Source organism: Schistosoma haematobium, chromosome 3 (assembly GCF_000699445.3).
Source record: "Schistosoma haematobium chromosome 3, whole genome shotgun sequence".
Taxonomy (NCBI): Eukaryota; Metazoa; Platyhelminthes; class Trematoda; order Strigeidida; family Schistosomatidae; genus Schistosoma; species Schistosoma haematobium.
The window spans coordinates 31,224,204-31,240,992 of record NC_067198.1 but is presented as its reverse complement, the minus strand read 5'-3'; the positions used below and the strand labels follow the sequence as shown (position 1 = coordinate 31,240,992).

The 16,789-nt window shown below is 36.1% G+C and overlaps 1 protein-coding gene across 4 annotated transcripts; it reads right to left on the bottom strand.

Moving 5' to 3' along the window:
- Nucleotides 1-1,892: 1,892 nt before the first annotated feature.
- On the bottom strand, nucleotides 1,893-12,534 carry MGAT1_1 (Alpha-1,3-mannosyl-glycoprotein 2-beta-N-acetylglucosaminyltransferase). Of its 4 annotated transcripts, XM_051213602.1 has the most exons (5): nucleotides 12,460-12,534; nucleotides 9,730-10,027; nucleotides 6,167-6,446; nucleotides 4,703-4,970; nucleotides 1,893-4,060 (listed from the first exon to the last, which is right to left on the bottom strand). In XM_051213602.1, exons 2-5 carry the CDS (start codon nucleotides 9,937-9,939, stop codon nucleotides 3,490-3,492), a joined length of 1,329 nt encoding a protein of 442 aa, XP_051069590.1. In that variant the 5' UTR covers nucleotides 9,940-10,027; nucleotides 12,460-12,534; the 3' UTR covers nucleotides 1,893-3,489. The 4 variants fall into 4 exon arrangements, with proteins under 4 accessions (XP_051069590.1, XP_051069591.1, XP_051069588.1 ...); XM_051213603.1 differs by lacking the exon at nucleotides 9,730-10,027 and having other exon boundaries at nucleotides 12,460-12,525; XM_051213600.1 differs by having other exon boundaries at nucleotides 1,893-4,651; nucleotides 6,167-12,534.
- Between the last annotated feature and the right edge of the window lie 4,255 nt (nucleotides 12,535-16,789).

The window sequence follows — 16,789 nt, the reverse complement described above, 5'->3', positions numbered from 1 at the left end:
AACTGAAGTGTATGCAGAAATACTGTGTAGAATACCTTCTAATTCGTCAGTCAGAAATATCTAATAATGCATTATCAGTGATGTCTGCAGACCCTGTTTATGACTAATTTCATTATTGCTTTTGGCTTTCAATTAACTATCGATTCTTTTTATTTTTCATTGCAAGTGTTCGTTTAGTTTAACATTCACTTATGGTCATAGCAACTATCCTACAACTAATTTCGATTATGGTTAAACCCTTTTATTAACTTACTTAACAGACAATGTTATTTGAACAGTAACAATCCGCATTTTCTTTGCACCGTTATGATCACTAGATCACGCGACAGACTTTAAATAAAAAGTTGATTGCTTAAATATCACTCAGTGATTCATTCTCTTCCCCATGTATATATGTACTCAAATCCTATGATTAGTCCTTGCTACGCCCTTATGCAATTTGACTATGTAATTGCTCGCATATACTTATTCGCCTATCCGCTTCAAATTCACGTGATCGGCTTATAGCTTTGTGATCTGCACTATCCCCTAATAAACTGTAGTTACCGCTTCTCATTGCCTTCTGATTTTAAACACCATTGAGAATTTATGTTATAACGGTTATCGAGATGACCAAAAAACGAAGTAATTAATCACATCTCTAATGTGATTAGTTGTACGCAGAAGTCACGTTTAGTGAGTAGTGAATTTCGAGAACCGTAAATGATGGGATTCTGGTTAGCTAAACATTTATTTAAGAAATCAATGACGAATTTCTGATGCAATGAACATGGAAATGGAACCATCCCAAGTAATAAATCACCTTAACAAGATACGGGACTGTTTGAACACTGAGAATAGATATTTGTGTTAAGATCAACAATTCTTAGCTGGATTATTTCACTAAACTGGTCACTTTTATGCTTCTGATCTGGGAAGTGTAGTTTGTCTTAATAAAAGATGTAGAAAGTCATGTTAATTTTAGTGTGACCTCAATAAATAACCGATGGATTTCGCAGACTAGGATTAACACTGGTCCCGATACAAATTTCACTGAGAAAATGTCATGATACGGGTCAATCTGAAATGAACAACCACATCAATAAAAACATAATTTATCAGTCTGTTTGAAGAAGCTCAAACAACTACATGGTCACAGTTCAACGAAACAAAACAGTCAATCAAAGTACAATGACATATAAAGATAATGAAAGAGTGAAGGCAGACAGTTGGAAACAGTGATAAAAAAGGACGGATTTATAGTTTGTGGAATGGTCAAGAAGCTTACTTCTACTAGAAGTATGTTTTGATGTTGTACAGAACAGTAGCGAATGTTTCGCAGAAAAATTGTTCAGCTCAGAGAATGTAACACAACGAAAGTACTGACTTTTCACATCAACTGAACAACTACATTGACCTGTGCCTACGAACATCCTGTGATAAAAACTAATAAAATAATAAGCTATCTAGAATTAGCTTCTTTCTTTATATCATCAATAAGTCTAATGAAACAACTAATATGTTCGATTATTCAGATAGTCTAAATGAGGTATGAGATAACCGGCGACATTCAACGTAAATTCCTGATAATAGCTGTCAAAATGAACAAGGGGTAACGATTTTACAAGACTAGACTTCCAGAAAGGTTATTGATAGAATGAGGCTTAAAGAAAAATCAGAAATTTGCTGATGTGTGATAAAACTAAACTGGTAAATGTAAGTCGTCCCATGAATTCACAAAAGACTAAGTATACTTCAAATGTTATCGTATACATATCTGTTCCTTCATTCAACAATAAATAGAATGAAAACATAAAATTGTATAAATCCTATTTTATTTATTTATTTTAACACATAGATATTGGTACAAGGAAGCACCAAATACATATGCACCACACAAATCTCTTTCGATATGTGTGAGGGCTGTGATACTGCCCGGATGCCCAAACCGAAGCAGGTGGTTTTCTTAGGGAGCCACACGCCGAGCCTTCGACCTGAAGGTCTGATCCACAAGGCAGTGGAGCATCGTAAGGAGATGCAGTCCCATGGAAGCCGGTGACCAAGGAATTGGTTCATACGCCATTTGTTCCCGCAGGATACTGGAGCCAGCCCATGTGCGCCGTTGGTTTGGAATCCGGTTAAAGCGCCGTACATTCGCTTTTCGTCCTCTCATTTTCGTAAACAACATCCCCGCCACGAGAAGGCAGTGAGTAGGACTTCCCTGGCAGAGGCTATATAGGCGTGGCCATGTGAGAGCATTTCGAGAGGGAGAGCGGACTCTCCCCACTTTCGGCCGTACCAGGGCAACAACAGAAAGACTAGTTTAACTACACACTTCTAAAAAACTTCCAGTCTGTTATACTCAGCACTTGTGGTCATTTTTCTGTCCATTCAGTGGGTAAATGAGCATAATTTACACTGGAAATTTTAAAACATTTGTGTATTTTATCCTGTATGTAGGAAGGTCGCTAAAATTATTTGCTCATGGCAGGCAACTAAAATGATAACTTTAAATGACTGAAATGTAATTTTTAGTAAAAATCAGAATTTAATATGTGATATTTATCCATTAAATGAACAGAAAAATAACAGTGTTTAGCATAATATTCTTCGTGAATATTGAAAACGATGTAAATAACCTTCAACATAAAATGCACCGTCTTATAATTCATAATTCACTCTAGGCCATTAATTATTAGGGACTATTATGTTGCAATGGAATTTAAGAGTTCGGTGGGTGGAAAACAAAAAAAACATCAACTTTTTATCTTCTTCATAGGAAATATAAACATAAACAAACCAAACAATAATTGACAAATCTACTTCATCTTGAATTCATGAAAACATATATGGTAGAACATTCTTTTTTTATCAAGAAGGCAAATAGAAAAGAATAAAAATGTACAATTATGAAATAATATATTGTGTAAATAGTTAATAACGACATAGTTATATTCTGAGTTTCTTTTTTCTTGGTTACACTGGGAAAAAACTTTTTAAAAATAAATCTACTCAATGAGAATTAATCACTTACACTCGTTTACTTACTTCATTTATGATACAAGAAAATAACAAATAATATCACATAAATATGTACATCATTATAGAGAATTTTATATTGTTCATCAAAATACAGGTGGACAATCCATAGAAATACAAAAGAATTCAGAAAACATAAGGAACTATTTAATCACTTAATAATACATACATACACATCTACCAGTAAAAAGAAACAATGCAAGAGCACTGAAATAATGTAAGACAGAAAATTTTACAATTCCATGTGTCCATAGCAATATACATGTGCAGAAATTGGAACAATATACAGAATATTTCGTGTTTCCCATAATTTCATCATTTTAGAAACAAAGGTCTTATGCAAGAACAAAAAAGTAAGGTAAATAATAAGTAGAAAGAAACGGTAGAAAACATTTCATAAGTTACTAAGAAAAGAATAACGAATGAGCTTTTTTCATCCTAATAAAGTAATTTTGTGAGAAAAAACTTTCGCTATACCCATGATTCATTATAACCTGACCAATTGGAAGGTGGGGCAATATACAAACGATGACCATTCACAAACACTGGTACCACCCCCATATAGGCATTACGACTTACACCACATTTGAAATCAAACATAATTCCTAAAGCTTTCGCAATTTCTTCAAATTCTTTTCGAGTTTCATATGTTATTCGGATAGATTTTGAATTGTGTGGTAATGAACTGCGATTATTCATGTAGTGTTTAAAGCTCATTTCCACTGAATCTTCATAAACTAGTTGTTTGAATTCATCACGATAAACATCTTCTTTCAAATATGATAAATCTAGCTGTTGAAAATTGATTTTTGCACTACTTAACTTAATATATTTTAAATGACTATCAAAATATTGACCATGAGATATACCTTCTCGTCCAAATGTAATAGAACGACTAATTTCTGGTCGAATACAAGCTCGACCTTTACGTACATAAGATTTACGTATATATTCATCCCAGTATATATCGGGCCATCCTTTACGGATTTCTAGCCAAAATTTTCTCAATAACATCCAACCCAAACCAGGAAAGAAATCAGTTCTGATAGTGAGAAGAGTAAAATACAAACACAATAAATCAGGGAGAAAATAAAATTAAGTGCATTACTTCAATGTTATTATTTTTTCAGCTGGAAACTCTGCATATGCATATATTATTTATACACTTATTCGTTTCCTTTAAAAAACCTTATTGCATAAAACAAAAACTAGATCGTTTTGATAAATATGGGAAAAAGTTGAAAATTTAAATAGATGCTACACATGAATATTATGCAACAAAGGTTATTCTGTGAACAACTGAACTCCTGTTTAAGTATATATATATATATATATATATATATATATATATATTCACCCATCACAATTTTATGTTCATTATAAAACTACTCGCTTGTTGACTCATTTTTCCTATCCTCTAATTACTGTTCGGTATGTTATTTATTTCTCTACTTTTCCGTGTTTAATAGACTGAATTGTTTATTTTGTATACTAACAGTGTTAATTTACATTTTAGAAACAGATAAATTTTATCAAACCAAATAGCTTACTTGTTCTGACTTTGGCTAAGTTAAGACTCTGTGCTCGGAAGTCCAGATAATAGTTTAGAATTACACCTGTAGGAAATTACTTCCTATAGTTTATTTAGAATATACAAAAATAAACAAAAATAATAGCCACTAACCTGTATAATAATTCGGGACGTGTAATATCGATTAACTGAAGTCGCCCATTGTCATTAAAGGCAGATGCACAGAAAAGTGTATTATCCTGAGTTAAAAGATTGTATGCACCAACAAAATAACTTAAAAAATCTGGAGCCAAATCCAGATCATCTTCTACGATTATTACAGTCGAATAATTATGTGCCATAAAAATTTGATCTAAAGCCCATTTATAATGATGGCTAACATGTCTGTAACCTTCAAATACTTTAAGAGAAGAGCTTTGAACTATAAATGGAATGAAGGAAAATCAAGAAACAGAAGACTCAAGTCATCCTACAAACCAAATGATGATATGATTGTGCAAAGATTTTCAATAATCAAATTCGGGTTCTGATTAATTAAACGACCAGTCTTAGTTACACAAGACAAAGCAATATTTTTAAACGACATTTGGAAACATGTCGTGGATAAATGAAGTTTACTACAAGTCAAAAGTTTTACAGGCTAATACAGTACAGTTTCGTCTACCGGTATATATATGAGGAAATAAGAATATTATTAAACCATGACTATACTTGACTGTTTGGTTAGAAATAGGCCAATCAGAGTGCTCCAACGTCATCTTGAATGGAATATGAATTAATCCAATCGATGGCCTGCTTATACACAAACGCTAATCATAAATCTTTTTCAATCAACATCACAGTAATAACACTATGAAAATAACACAATGAACAGTCTCATTCGCAATCACAAAGCATAATTTGATTAACATACAACATGCAGATATATAGCACTATTCAGCTCCTAATTTTGAAAAAAAATTAGTTGAAGTTCCCAAACACTTCACGGTACAGTAACTAAATGAATGAAAGGCTTAATCTATCAGGATTAGCTAGAAGGAACCTATACACAGACGAGGTAGGACCTCATAGAAGCATGTCGATTTAAGGTATCATACTTTACAAATGCATGAAGAAACAAAATTGGTACCAACTAAAATATATCAGAATAAATATGAATGAAGGAGGAACTAAATAGTTTTGTTCAGTTGTTATTGATTTACAGTCGTATTACCTAGAATTATAAGCCACTGATTTAAATCATCTCTGAGATCTCAATCTAGAAGCAACTAAGAACAAGGGTTATATTGTCCTATCTATCATACGTTAACTGGAGCTTGGGAACAGAGAACGGGAGAAAATTAGGCGAATTCCGGAACCAGTTGTGGATGCGTCAACCAAATATTAATCGTTCAATAGGTATTGGAATATAGATATATTCGGCGTCTTATTGTAGTTGTATTCTTCGACGTAAAGGTTACCTTCGACTTCATCAATCAAGAGACTTTGAACCCAAGTCCATTTTTAAAAGATCCACCAAAGTAGACCAAATTAAGAAGGCTTTTCACTCGAATACACTTGGTCGGGGCAGACAACCATGAAATATTAAATAATACATTGTAAATTTAAAATTTCTACCTGGATTAATTAACGGGGCTTTTGGTTTTATGACAGTAATGCTATCCTGATAGGAACGTAAAACTTTTTCAGTAGCATGGTCATCACAAGCGTGTGAAACGAAAATCGGAAATTCAAAATTGTTTTGCTTCAGCATTTCGGATTTTAACTGTAATAGTTTATCAATAGGACGACTAGCAGTTGGACGATTACAAGCTATCACTAAAACTGGAATAGTAACTTTATCAGGTGGCACGTTTGTCCTCTTCAGTTTTGAATGAAGTTCCATTTGCAACATTATCTGTAGTTTTCAATAAAAAGACAATACAAATTATTACATGCAAGAGACAATTAAAAATAATGATGTAAACCCAGGTTATTTCTCGAAGAAAAGAGTACGTCTAAAATATTATTATCTGGTTTGTGAACGTGTACATAAGCTTCGTTCCATCCTCTGGGTTAAGTGATTTTCTAGTGAAACTTTCATTGTCGTTTAGGTAAAACCCTCAGCGCTTAGTTCATGTACAAATGAGCCGTTCAATTATTCCAAAGGTGCTAAATACTCTTTTTTTGATGACCTTATGTACGGACGGTTATCTCTGGAGTGGTAACGTTTGGGAGAACTCAATGATCTGTTCTAAAAAAATTTTCCAATCCAATGCACAGATTTACAGACCGCCTTCTGTTTATCTCAAGTAAAAATGGTCATCGTGATTCATCAAAAATTGTCTAGCAAGTGAACACATCAGCGCACAAAATTATCCTCATAAACCAGAAAACAAATTGTCCTATAACATGGGATTAACATTTCAGAAGTCACCAAAATGACCTTCAAGCCCTTCGGATACAAAGTAGCTCACGTACCAACAGAAGTTGATTATCTCATTTTATACAGACTCAAAGACAAAACAGGAAAAGAAAATAAATGACATTATCGACGAATAGATTCCACTAATTGCAACAAGTATTATTTTGGATAAAGTGGGTAACTCTTTTATATACTCATACCAGAACATAAACTAGCACTAATACTCCATGAAATATCATCACTTATATATGTACACAGAGACAACCGGGGGCACGAATTTGTTTAGAAAAACACTAAACTCTTGATCGAGGAAATTCAAAGGAAATTTCCAAAAACATGGGACTCAGGTCAGTCTGCAATCGGTAGGTAAATCAAAATCGATCTTATTTGCCAACCTATTTAAAAGCGATCAACTAATTGTTTGGCAAGGGATCAATCGACCAAAACAGTTAACAAGAACAAAAAGACAAATGAAGCTGGCAAAACCTTAACAGACAATTATTAACAAACAAGTACATCAAAACAGACGAATTTAGCTCTTATGAAATTGTTAACAGTTTAACTGCACGTGAAGCAAATGCTGATGGCGTTGTTGAGGTGAACAGTGAGAGGTTGTAGAAAAGCCACTTGGCAAAGAGAATACAAGAGGCCCAAAAATCATTTGAGATACAAAACTTCATTTCAGAAACGTATGGTAAGAATAAAGCTATGAACTGGATATTTTTATAAGTTAATGAAACACAACTACCCTTAGTTATTGCTTGAATGAGAAATGGTTATAGGAGCAGAAGGTACTATGCATGAATTATACTAAATATATTTACATTAATGCAAAGTTTGCTAAGGGCTTTCAACAGACTGAACCTGTGATGCAAGCATCAATGACAGTATGTCATGTAATTCTGGTTTTCAGTGATTGATTACTGAATTATAACGAATATCATGTTTATATAGTTCATGGTCCTGATTGCATTCTGTCGACGAAGTTCCAATATGGTTGCAGGTCTAAATGACGCAATATTGTATGCAGCGTCTACATGTCACGACTAGAATAGCCGACTGACAACGTCCCTGTTACCCTGAAAGGTGAGGGTTGAAATCCTATGGGAAACATCCGTTATCACAAGCCTGCAAATACACTTTGCTGACGAGTGCCAAATAACATGAAACCTAAGCTCAGGACTTCCTTTCTACTGACTCCATCCATCTAACGATTAATTTCTTTATGGTAAGAGACAAAACAGCATAAACTATACTCGACCAATTTTCAGTTTAAAACTGATGATTAGTTTGTTGCAAATTTTTATTCTTTTGGACTTAATAACTGTATAACATGAGAAAAAATTTTAATAAGTCCAAAGTAATTACTTTTCTCAACCATGTATTGTCTTATCCTTTACTTCTTCATAATACCGTTACAGCATTTTAATTGCTTTGTTGTTCCTTAGTGTCAATGTTTGTTTTGTAGTATCATTACTTTATTAAAAATATGTTGTATAAGCGAATATTAAAATAGTATATTTCCTGAGAAATGGTTACGAATATCAATAAGGATACGAGACTTTCGAGGATGATTTCTTTATCAACACAGAATGGCTTAGCAAATGGTGGCACTTTTTACTTGTATGAAAACATAGAATCTTAGCCCTACTTAATTTTCTTTATTATAAAAATTACTAGTTACATCAGTTCTGTTGAATACACTAGGAGCTTAAATACTATTCGGCGTAGTATCTTATACAAATAGATATTTCACAACCAACAGCTTTTATAGATCGTCCACCACTAATGTTTGCGATCAAAATGACAAAATACATGTTACAGAGTTAAAACGTACAACAAGCTGTTGAACGTCTGTTGGCGGAGAACAACAATCCATGGTGTGTTGGAGCTCTACAGAAGCACCTATTAGTTCTTCATTCCATGTAACTGTTTCCAAACTTTATTTATTTATTTAAACACACAAATAATGGTACAAGAAGGCACCAAATAGATATGTGCCAAACAAATCGTTCGATATGTGAGAGGACTATGATACTTTCCGCGTACCCAAGACGAAGCATATGATTTTCTTAGGGGGCCACTCCCAGAGCCTTTGACCCAACGGTTTAATCCACAAGGCAGTGGGTTAGCCCAAGGAGATACAGTCCCATGATAGCCGGCGACAAACAATAGATTTATATGCCATTTGTTTCTTTAGGATCCTGGGGCCCATGTGCACCATTGGTTAGGAATCAGGGTTTTCCGACTCCTCTAGGTGGATCTTCCGTACTCACCAACCAAGTTAAAGAACCGGACATTTGCTTTTCGTCCTCTCAATTTCGTAAACAACAGTAATGCCGCGAAAAGGTAATGAGTAGGACTTCCCTGGCAGTGGTATTCACGTGGCCATGTGAGGGCATTTCTAGAGGGAGAGCTGACTCTCCCTACTCTCGACCGTACCAGGGCATTTGGGAGCGTTTCCAAACTAAAGCTAAAGCTACATTTATTGGTCACTTTAATATGTTTGATACATTACATTAACTTTAAATAAAAAGTCGAGGGCTATCTTAGATCAATTAACGCTATCTTAGTGCTTCGTTTTAGCCTATGACAATACGCTGAAATCGAACACAAGACATTCAAGCTTCATGACAGACATATTACTGATGAGCAACCAAAATCCAATGGTCTGGAGTTTGCAGTTTTAGTTTATTTCAGAATCAAAATGTGTTTGGTACTCCTCAGTCAATATAATGACGACAAATACCAGCTGAAATATGGGTTTTTAACTTACATGGTCATCTAAAGAATTTGATAATTGTTGAAGAGTACTGATCAACTTAGACATAAGTGTAGTCTCAGACTCATACAAAGCAGCGAAACGGAAAATGAAGTATATACATAATACAGTGGCGACCAATTCCACTATAACCGATCTAGATAATCGATTCCATGACCAAGCCGCCAAGTGGTACGTCTGGTTTATAGACTCATCACATTTCATATTGTCGAATCCGAGTTGAAAACCAGATCGATCGCGCAGGCATAAAGCACTATTGCATCAAATTTGCGTTCTTGTTAGCGAGAAAATCCTAGTTACCGAAAACACCATACAAGTTTATGTAACTATTCACAAATATCTTTTGCATAATGTCTTCTATACGATAACGAAAAAATTATCATGAAATGATTAGAGAGAAAAATGAAAGTCTACGGGCAAACCAATGTACGCAAAACATTCTATATTTCTTTAAAAAAGGATTATCGAATACAGAATACTGAAAAAGACTTGGTAAAAAATCGGTTTTCTTCGTAGCTTTAAACAAAGCGATAGATGTAATGTTTGCATAATATGGTGAACACGTCATTCCTTTCGATCCAATAATGTACAAGCTAAAAAGCTTCATCAGCCTGACAAATTAACAAAATAAATTTGTCCAATTCTGAAAGAAAACATAGTTGCTCCTACTTTTTTCATCAATCCCCAAGAATCCAGTAGGCATATGTTGAATATCTCTGAGGCCTAGTTCAATTAATCCAAGTCATCGTCAAAAAAGATACATAGTTTAAACCAATGTCCGAATTATTAAGTTCACATTCTCATTTGTTATCCCATTAATCTTCTCTGTACTGATATGATGTGCGACGACATGATCCAGTGCACTTGGGCCCAACCATATATTTTATTTCTACCTAGCAACTGATTGTCTCCGTACCTTAGTTGTTATTTATTTTATTTTAACACATAGATATTGGTACAAGGAGGCACCAAATACATATGCGCCACACAAATCTCATTCGATATGTAAGAGGGCTGTGATACTGCCCGGATGCCCAAACCGAAGCAGGTGGTTTTCTTAGGGAGCCACACGCCGAGCCTTCGACCTGAAGGTCTGATCCACAAGGCAGTGGAGCATCGTAAGGAGATGCAGTCCCATGGAAGCCGGTGACCAAGGAATTGGTTCATACGCCATTTGTTCCCGCAGGATACTGGAGCCAGCCCATGTGCGCCATTGGTTTGGAATCCGGTTAAAGCGCCGTACATTCGCTTTTCGTCCTCTCATTTTCGTAAACAACATCCCCGCCACGAGAAGGCAGTGAGTAGGACTTCCCTGGCAGAGGCTATATAGGCGTGGCCATATGAGAGCATTTCGAGAGGGAGAGCGAACTCTCCCCACTCTAGACCGTACCAGGGCATTTGGGGGCGTTCCTTAGTTGAATGATAATTAGCCTTGGATCTAACTCAGTTATGTATTCAATTGCTGTAGTCAATGTTAACAATATCCGTCAAGACAATCGGACTGAAATGAGATCCAAGTGTTTGTAAAATTCATCTTCGGTACCACCTAAAGATGAATGATACGATTATTTTTATTAAAAAAAAACTGATTTTCACTAGTACAGTAAACGATAAAATCCTAGTGGACCCTAATCTTCCGAGGCTACCTGGGTTTTTTCACACAATAAGCACGTTCTCCTGTCACTACCAACCAAGGGTATATACTTGAAATGTAGTTGTAAGTGGACAGGCATACTTAATATGTACGCTACTAACGACAACTCAATATTTTCAGTCAAGTAGTAGGGAAGTTTGTCTACCTACGTTAATCCTTTTGGTTTGTAGCATGGTGAAGGTGTAATCTCGCTTTCAATGTATCAACAGGAGGTGCTGTCACTACGTGTTCTGGTAGAGAATTGAAGCAATTCACTACTCGGAGCGAGAAACCGAACTCCGGACGTAAATTATTCGATCTCGGTTTTGAACTTCCTTAGCATGTCCTTTCAGATGATCGGTCCTAGATGGAAGGACAAGATAAGACAATAATAATACGAAGATCACCACTCAGTAAACGATAAGCCATTATTAGATCACCCCTTTATCTGAAATATGATAACGGTAACAGGTTGGGCCATCTCAGTGTGTCTATGTAAGATAGACCAGAGATCTTTTGCTATTTTGGTCCCAGGCCGTTGGACCGATCTTAGCATATCTGATCCATACTTGAAAAAGGACTCGTTGCGTGGATCCCATACTCCGAATGCGGTCTCATAAAAGTCGGGTATAACACTAAATATTCTTCATCCAGGCAATGAAATAACATAACAGCACATGTGACTCTAAAGCCTTTAGCAGCGGCAGTCTTGCATTTACTCGTAGTTTTGAGGTCGTTGCTTATTGCGACTCTTTAATCTTTATAGTCCATTAATTTGGGTCACAACACATATTGTCTAACTATATGAATCGTCTGTTATTGATTTGTATCACCATAATCTAGTTAGCGTTGATTTATAAACCTCATTTGATCCTAGTTATTAGATGGGTACTCTTAATATGAGCTTAGGGTCGTTCAAAGGTCTCCATAAATTATGGTCTCATGGAGATGATTCTTATGCTTTGATAACCTAGTATTTATTTGGAAAATGTTAAAAAATATGAGATATGTCAGTGAGGAATGCTAGAAACTTTAAGTAACTACAGTACAAAAGGCAAGTCTTCATTTCGGACGATCTCACGTACACGTACCAATCAACAAAATTGCACAACTTTGACAGTCCCTAAACTTCAAATACCCACGCATGTTAGGGACTCAAAAGTCCGCCGTATTAGTACAAGTTTCAGAATCACATTAAGACTAATTATGTTAGCTTGAATATTGTGATAGAACTTTTATCTAGTATTATACCCCAATTATTGCAGGCGTATCGGGTTGTAGTGTACAGCTGATAAAGAATCAGCTTAGGAAAGTTACATTAGTGCTCTCCACGTGCAAGCAGGAATATTGCAGGTGGAGACACTATAATCTGTTTTAAAACCATTATCAAAACGCCTAAGTAAACTTTAATTAGCTCGCGATAACTCCAATGCATCAAAGTATTTGTAATCAAGAATATTTACCGTTAACATTCATGGTAATAAGTCAAGTAATAATGGTATGTAGATGAAAAATACAGCATTTAGTCATATCCTAAAGGTGTCAGCACGAAAAACGTTCGTCAGCTCGCATGGTTAGTTATTCACCAAATGTTACGGCCTAGGAAGTCCATCTATACAATCAGTGGCTAGCTAGTCGTTGACCATCAACATAGTTGATCTGTGTCGTTTATTGAGGCCCATTTCAGTTGAATGGAAATGACGTGGCAAACCAGCTTACTCCGCGGTTTTTACATAACGTTTACTACCCTTTCGCCGTATCAGTGTACTGTGGCTACTTTGATAACCGTGTAGAACGAACATAACAATATTGCAGGAATGTACTAGTAAGAGTAAGTACAAGGAGCGGGGTGAGAGCACCGCCGCATGAGCCAGTCCATGTTGTGCGATTGATTGATGATTGTTAGTTGACCTGGACCTCTACAAGGATCAGTAAACTGCTCGACACTCAGTGACCCGACTGTCGGATGGTTTGGCCCAGTGACATGTCACTTGCTCTACAAAGGGTTTTTGTAAATGTGTATGAAGGAGGCGGTCAACTTGTCTTATGTGGTGCTCTCCCAAGTTGTCACAATTTTCCTTGTAGACAATATATGTATCTTTATATAATACCTATAGTATCTTTATCGTTGTGTTCTTCAGCCTACATAAAACTAGTCGGATAAATTTCACGAATCTATGGGTTACACCGTAGTCCAGCACCAGTAACAACCTGTTTACAACCTGTGAGGTGATTTTATTGGAGTGAGAAATGATTCATTCGATGAAATCTACCACTAATTTTCTACTTGGCGATCGGTTTGATGGAAACTTTTTTTTGAAAATTTGAGTAGTCACTCTTCTGAAATACATATAGCAGGTGTTTCCTTTCTTCCTCCGTTTAATAACAACAATTCGGTATCCCTACACTCCATTGAATAGAGTTTGTGCAAGAGTTGACTTTCACGTCATTGGGTCGATGATGCTTTAATTAAGTGCCAGATCAGTAAAGCTTGGCTTTCAATTAAAATGGGTCTCGGGTGTGCTTGGATTACTTCTGGTTACCGATGGATTCAGGTTTGTTGTCTTATCCCATTTTTAATGTGAATTTTATGTCGGTAAACATTTTGTTGATCAAGCTCTAATTGCTTTCTGATTAACCTTTTTTGACTAATGTGTTGTCTGTACATTGTATTCAAATTTTGATATTATCATCCTAATTTATGACCTATTCGCCATCTTTAGGAGCAAATAAAAAAACGAGCTTAATATGAGGGTATTTAAACTATAAAATAAATGAGATTCTGGTGTTTGAGAAAAGTCCGAAAATCCTTCCGTCGAAATGTAAGTATGTAATTCAACAACACTACGAGTTGGAGCCAGAAATCAAAGAGATGCGAATTCAAGTAGTTAACGTGTACATTATGCTTTTAGGACGCTTTGTTGCAGCTTACAGTTCGGTGGTAGAAACTTCTAGAAAACAAACCAACATGAAGCGGTAAATAAATCCTCAAAATAAATAGCTCTGTAAGTCTTCAACATTCGATGCTGACCACATTAGTTTTAATCGACTCACCTAGCTGAAGGCGCTCGATCATGCATCCGCATCAGATCACGAGTAGGAATGCCGTGCTCAATTTCCCCTGCAATCGCTAGCCAGATAAGATAAGACGATCCTCGATATATTGATAGTTTATCAACTGTATCCTCAAACCTCCTCACTCCTGTCTTTTGATTTCACTTGGTGGGTACGATTCACATTAGGTGTTTGTGGTTAAAGCGTTGTCAAACTCCGAAGCAATGTTGCTGAGACATATGATGTCGGTACAGACACCACAGGTTAAAGGTAATTAGTTCGGAAATCACATTAAACACGATCAAACTCTTCATAGGAAATCTCACAACCGATAACTCGCAAGCCTAGGAATTGTAAGCCCAGATCCATTTGTTTATAGTCTGAACGTAACTTCCTACTCACTGAGTTCAAACTTCAATAACTTTCCCAAAGAAGATTCGTAGATTTGAAGACAGACTGTGGCATATCTGAAGAAAACCCTTAACCGTATGACCTAAACCAATTGTAACAATATACTAAGGCCTCGTATGATCACCTACAATGTATTCCTTCTGATAGGCGCAATTCATATCTTTCAACAGAACCTCCATTTCAGTATTGCTTGATTGTTTCCCCGCCCCACTTTCAGAGCAAGTTTGGAGTCTAATTATTTAGATAAAGAGTGTACTTGCGTCCATGTTTCAGCACATCTATCCATGAAGCCTTGCAATTATTCTAGCAGAGCCCTTTTCGTTTTTGAATCTCAGCTGATATTCTACTGAATCTTGGTTCAAATTAGAAAGCATAAGTTGCATGCGAGAATGAAGAGAGTGAATATACGCATTACGTTCATACGCCCCTATACTCTCGTACAATTCACCGATCAGAATTTCAGTGGTTCTTGAAAATTAATAATAAGCTTTTTCCGATAGTTTATCGATGATTATATTCTCGGAGGGCTGAGGAGTGTTTGATAATGCTGTACTTGTCAACCTATATGACTATCTTCATCGTTGGTTTGTCATTGGATGAACCTACAGACCATCAGATGCCCCACATGCGGTGGATGCTCGTTTAAAACAAGAAATCGGATCGCTATTATAGTTGCATGTAATTGGGTATATTTCAATACTCTGACTTTTATCTAGGACACCCATGGGTGATCCTTCGAAATTTGAACCGTTCTTTGAATCGCGAGAAGCAAACGATTGAGTACATAAAGTTAGTTTGCTATGAAAGCTAAATTATCGAGCCTTATTTTCTTAATCATTTCCACTACGGTTGCGTAGTATGCCATTCTTGAGTTTCTTGGTAGTGATAATTAAACCGTAACTGTTGAGACTATAATTTATGGACGACCTTTGAGAGAGGCTAAACTGACCTTGAGAGTGGCCACCCAACAACTAGGACAGAACGAGCATTATAAACCAGTGTGAGGAAATAAGGTTATGGTTTACGGTTGATCTCTAAGGTTAAGAATTAGATTTAGGGTTTTCATCACGAACTGACATCAGCTATGATTCCAAAACCCTATTTATCCAAATGGATGAGTGAATTTCGCCCCCAAATCCGAGACCTGTTATCTTATACCTGATTGGTTCGTCCATAAATTATAGTCTTGCCAGCATTTTTATTCCCTGACACCCCAAAAGTTGCAAAAACAGTCAAACTGCCAGTCATTTAGTACGGAAAGGACAGTATAAAAGTCAATACCGGTGAGGTATGTGGTTTCTCCTTCTCGATGTGTAAAATTCTAGGTACACGTATTTTCAATGAATTTATTTCACACAGGCTTGAATCTGAGCAGGCTGCAATACAAACAATTAGGTGGCGTTTGGCACACAGGGTGAGATTTTCCAAAGGCCTTCCAAGTACCAAGCTGGCCATACATCAAGTATCTAAAACACACAAACTCCTTGGGTTTATTTACTTCAAGGTCCATTCAAAAAGCAGATCGGTCCTCCAAAAGTTGAGTGTCTGATCTCTATCAGGATGCCTACCAGTCGTGTTCAGTTGTATGCAGAAATGCATATATCGAGAAATCATAATACTATTTTATGAGACCTACTAGTCTAGTGCTATTGACTAATATTGTATTCGTAGACTGACATTTAATCCCGTGGCAATGTATCACCATTCGACGACGTCTCCTGACGGTTCAAACGTGTCAACTGTCTGACTAGTGGTAACATGTTAATTCTGGGAGTGTTGTTTTATGATAGGGTGTGAAGCATAGAGCATGGAGTATAATACAACCATAATTGAGCCATCAATTCAAAAGACACCCATGTCCTAAATAGAGGGATGGCGAAGTTGGTGACCAGAAAGCATGGATGGTGAGGACGATGATATCAACTGACTCGTGTTTGTGGTGTAGAGCATTTTAAC

Bases quoted from the DNA above. Each gene is read 5' to 3' on its own strand.
- MGAT1_1 (XM_051213602.1), bottom strand. From the start codon at position 9,939: ATGAAATGTGATGAGTCTATAAACCAGACGTACCACTTGGCGGCTTGG. The intron at 6,447-9,729 runs GTAAGTTAAAAA...TGAAAACTACAG, and splicing joins CAAATTCTTTAGATGACCAT to ATAATGTTGCAAATGGAACT. The intron at 4,061-4,702 runs GTTAGTGGCTAT...TCTCACTATCAG, and splicing joins CGTCCCGAATTATTATACAG to AACTGATTTCTTTCCTGGTT.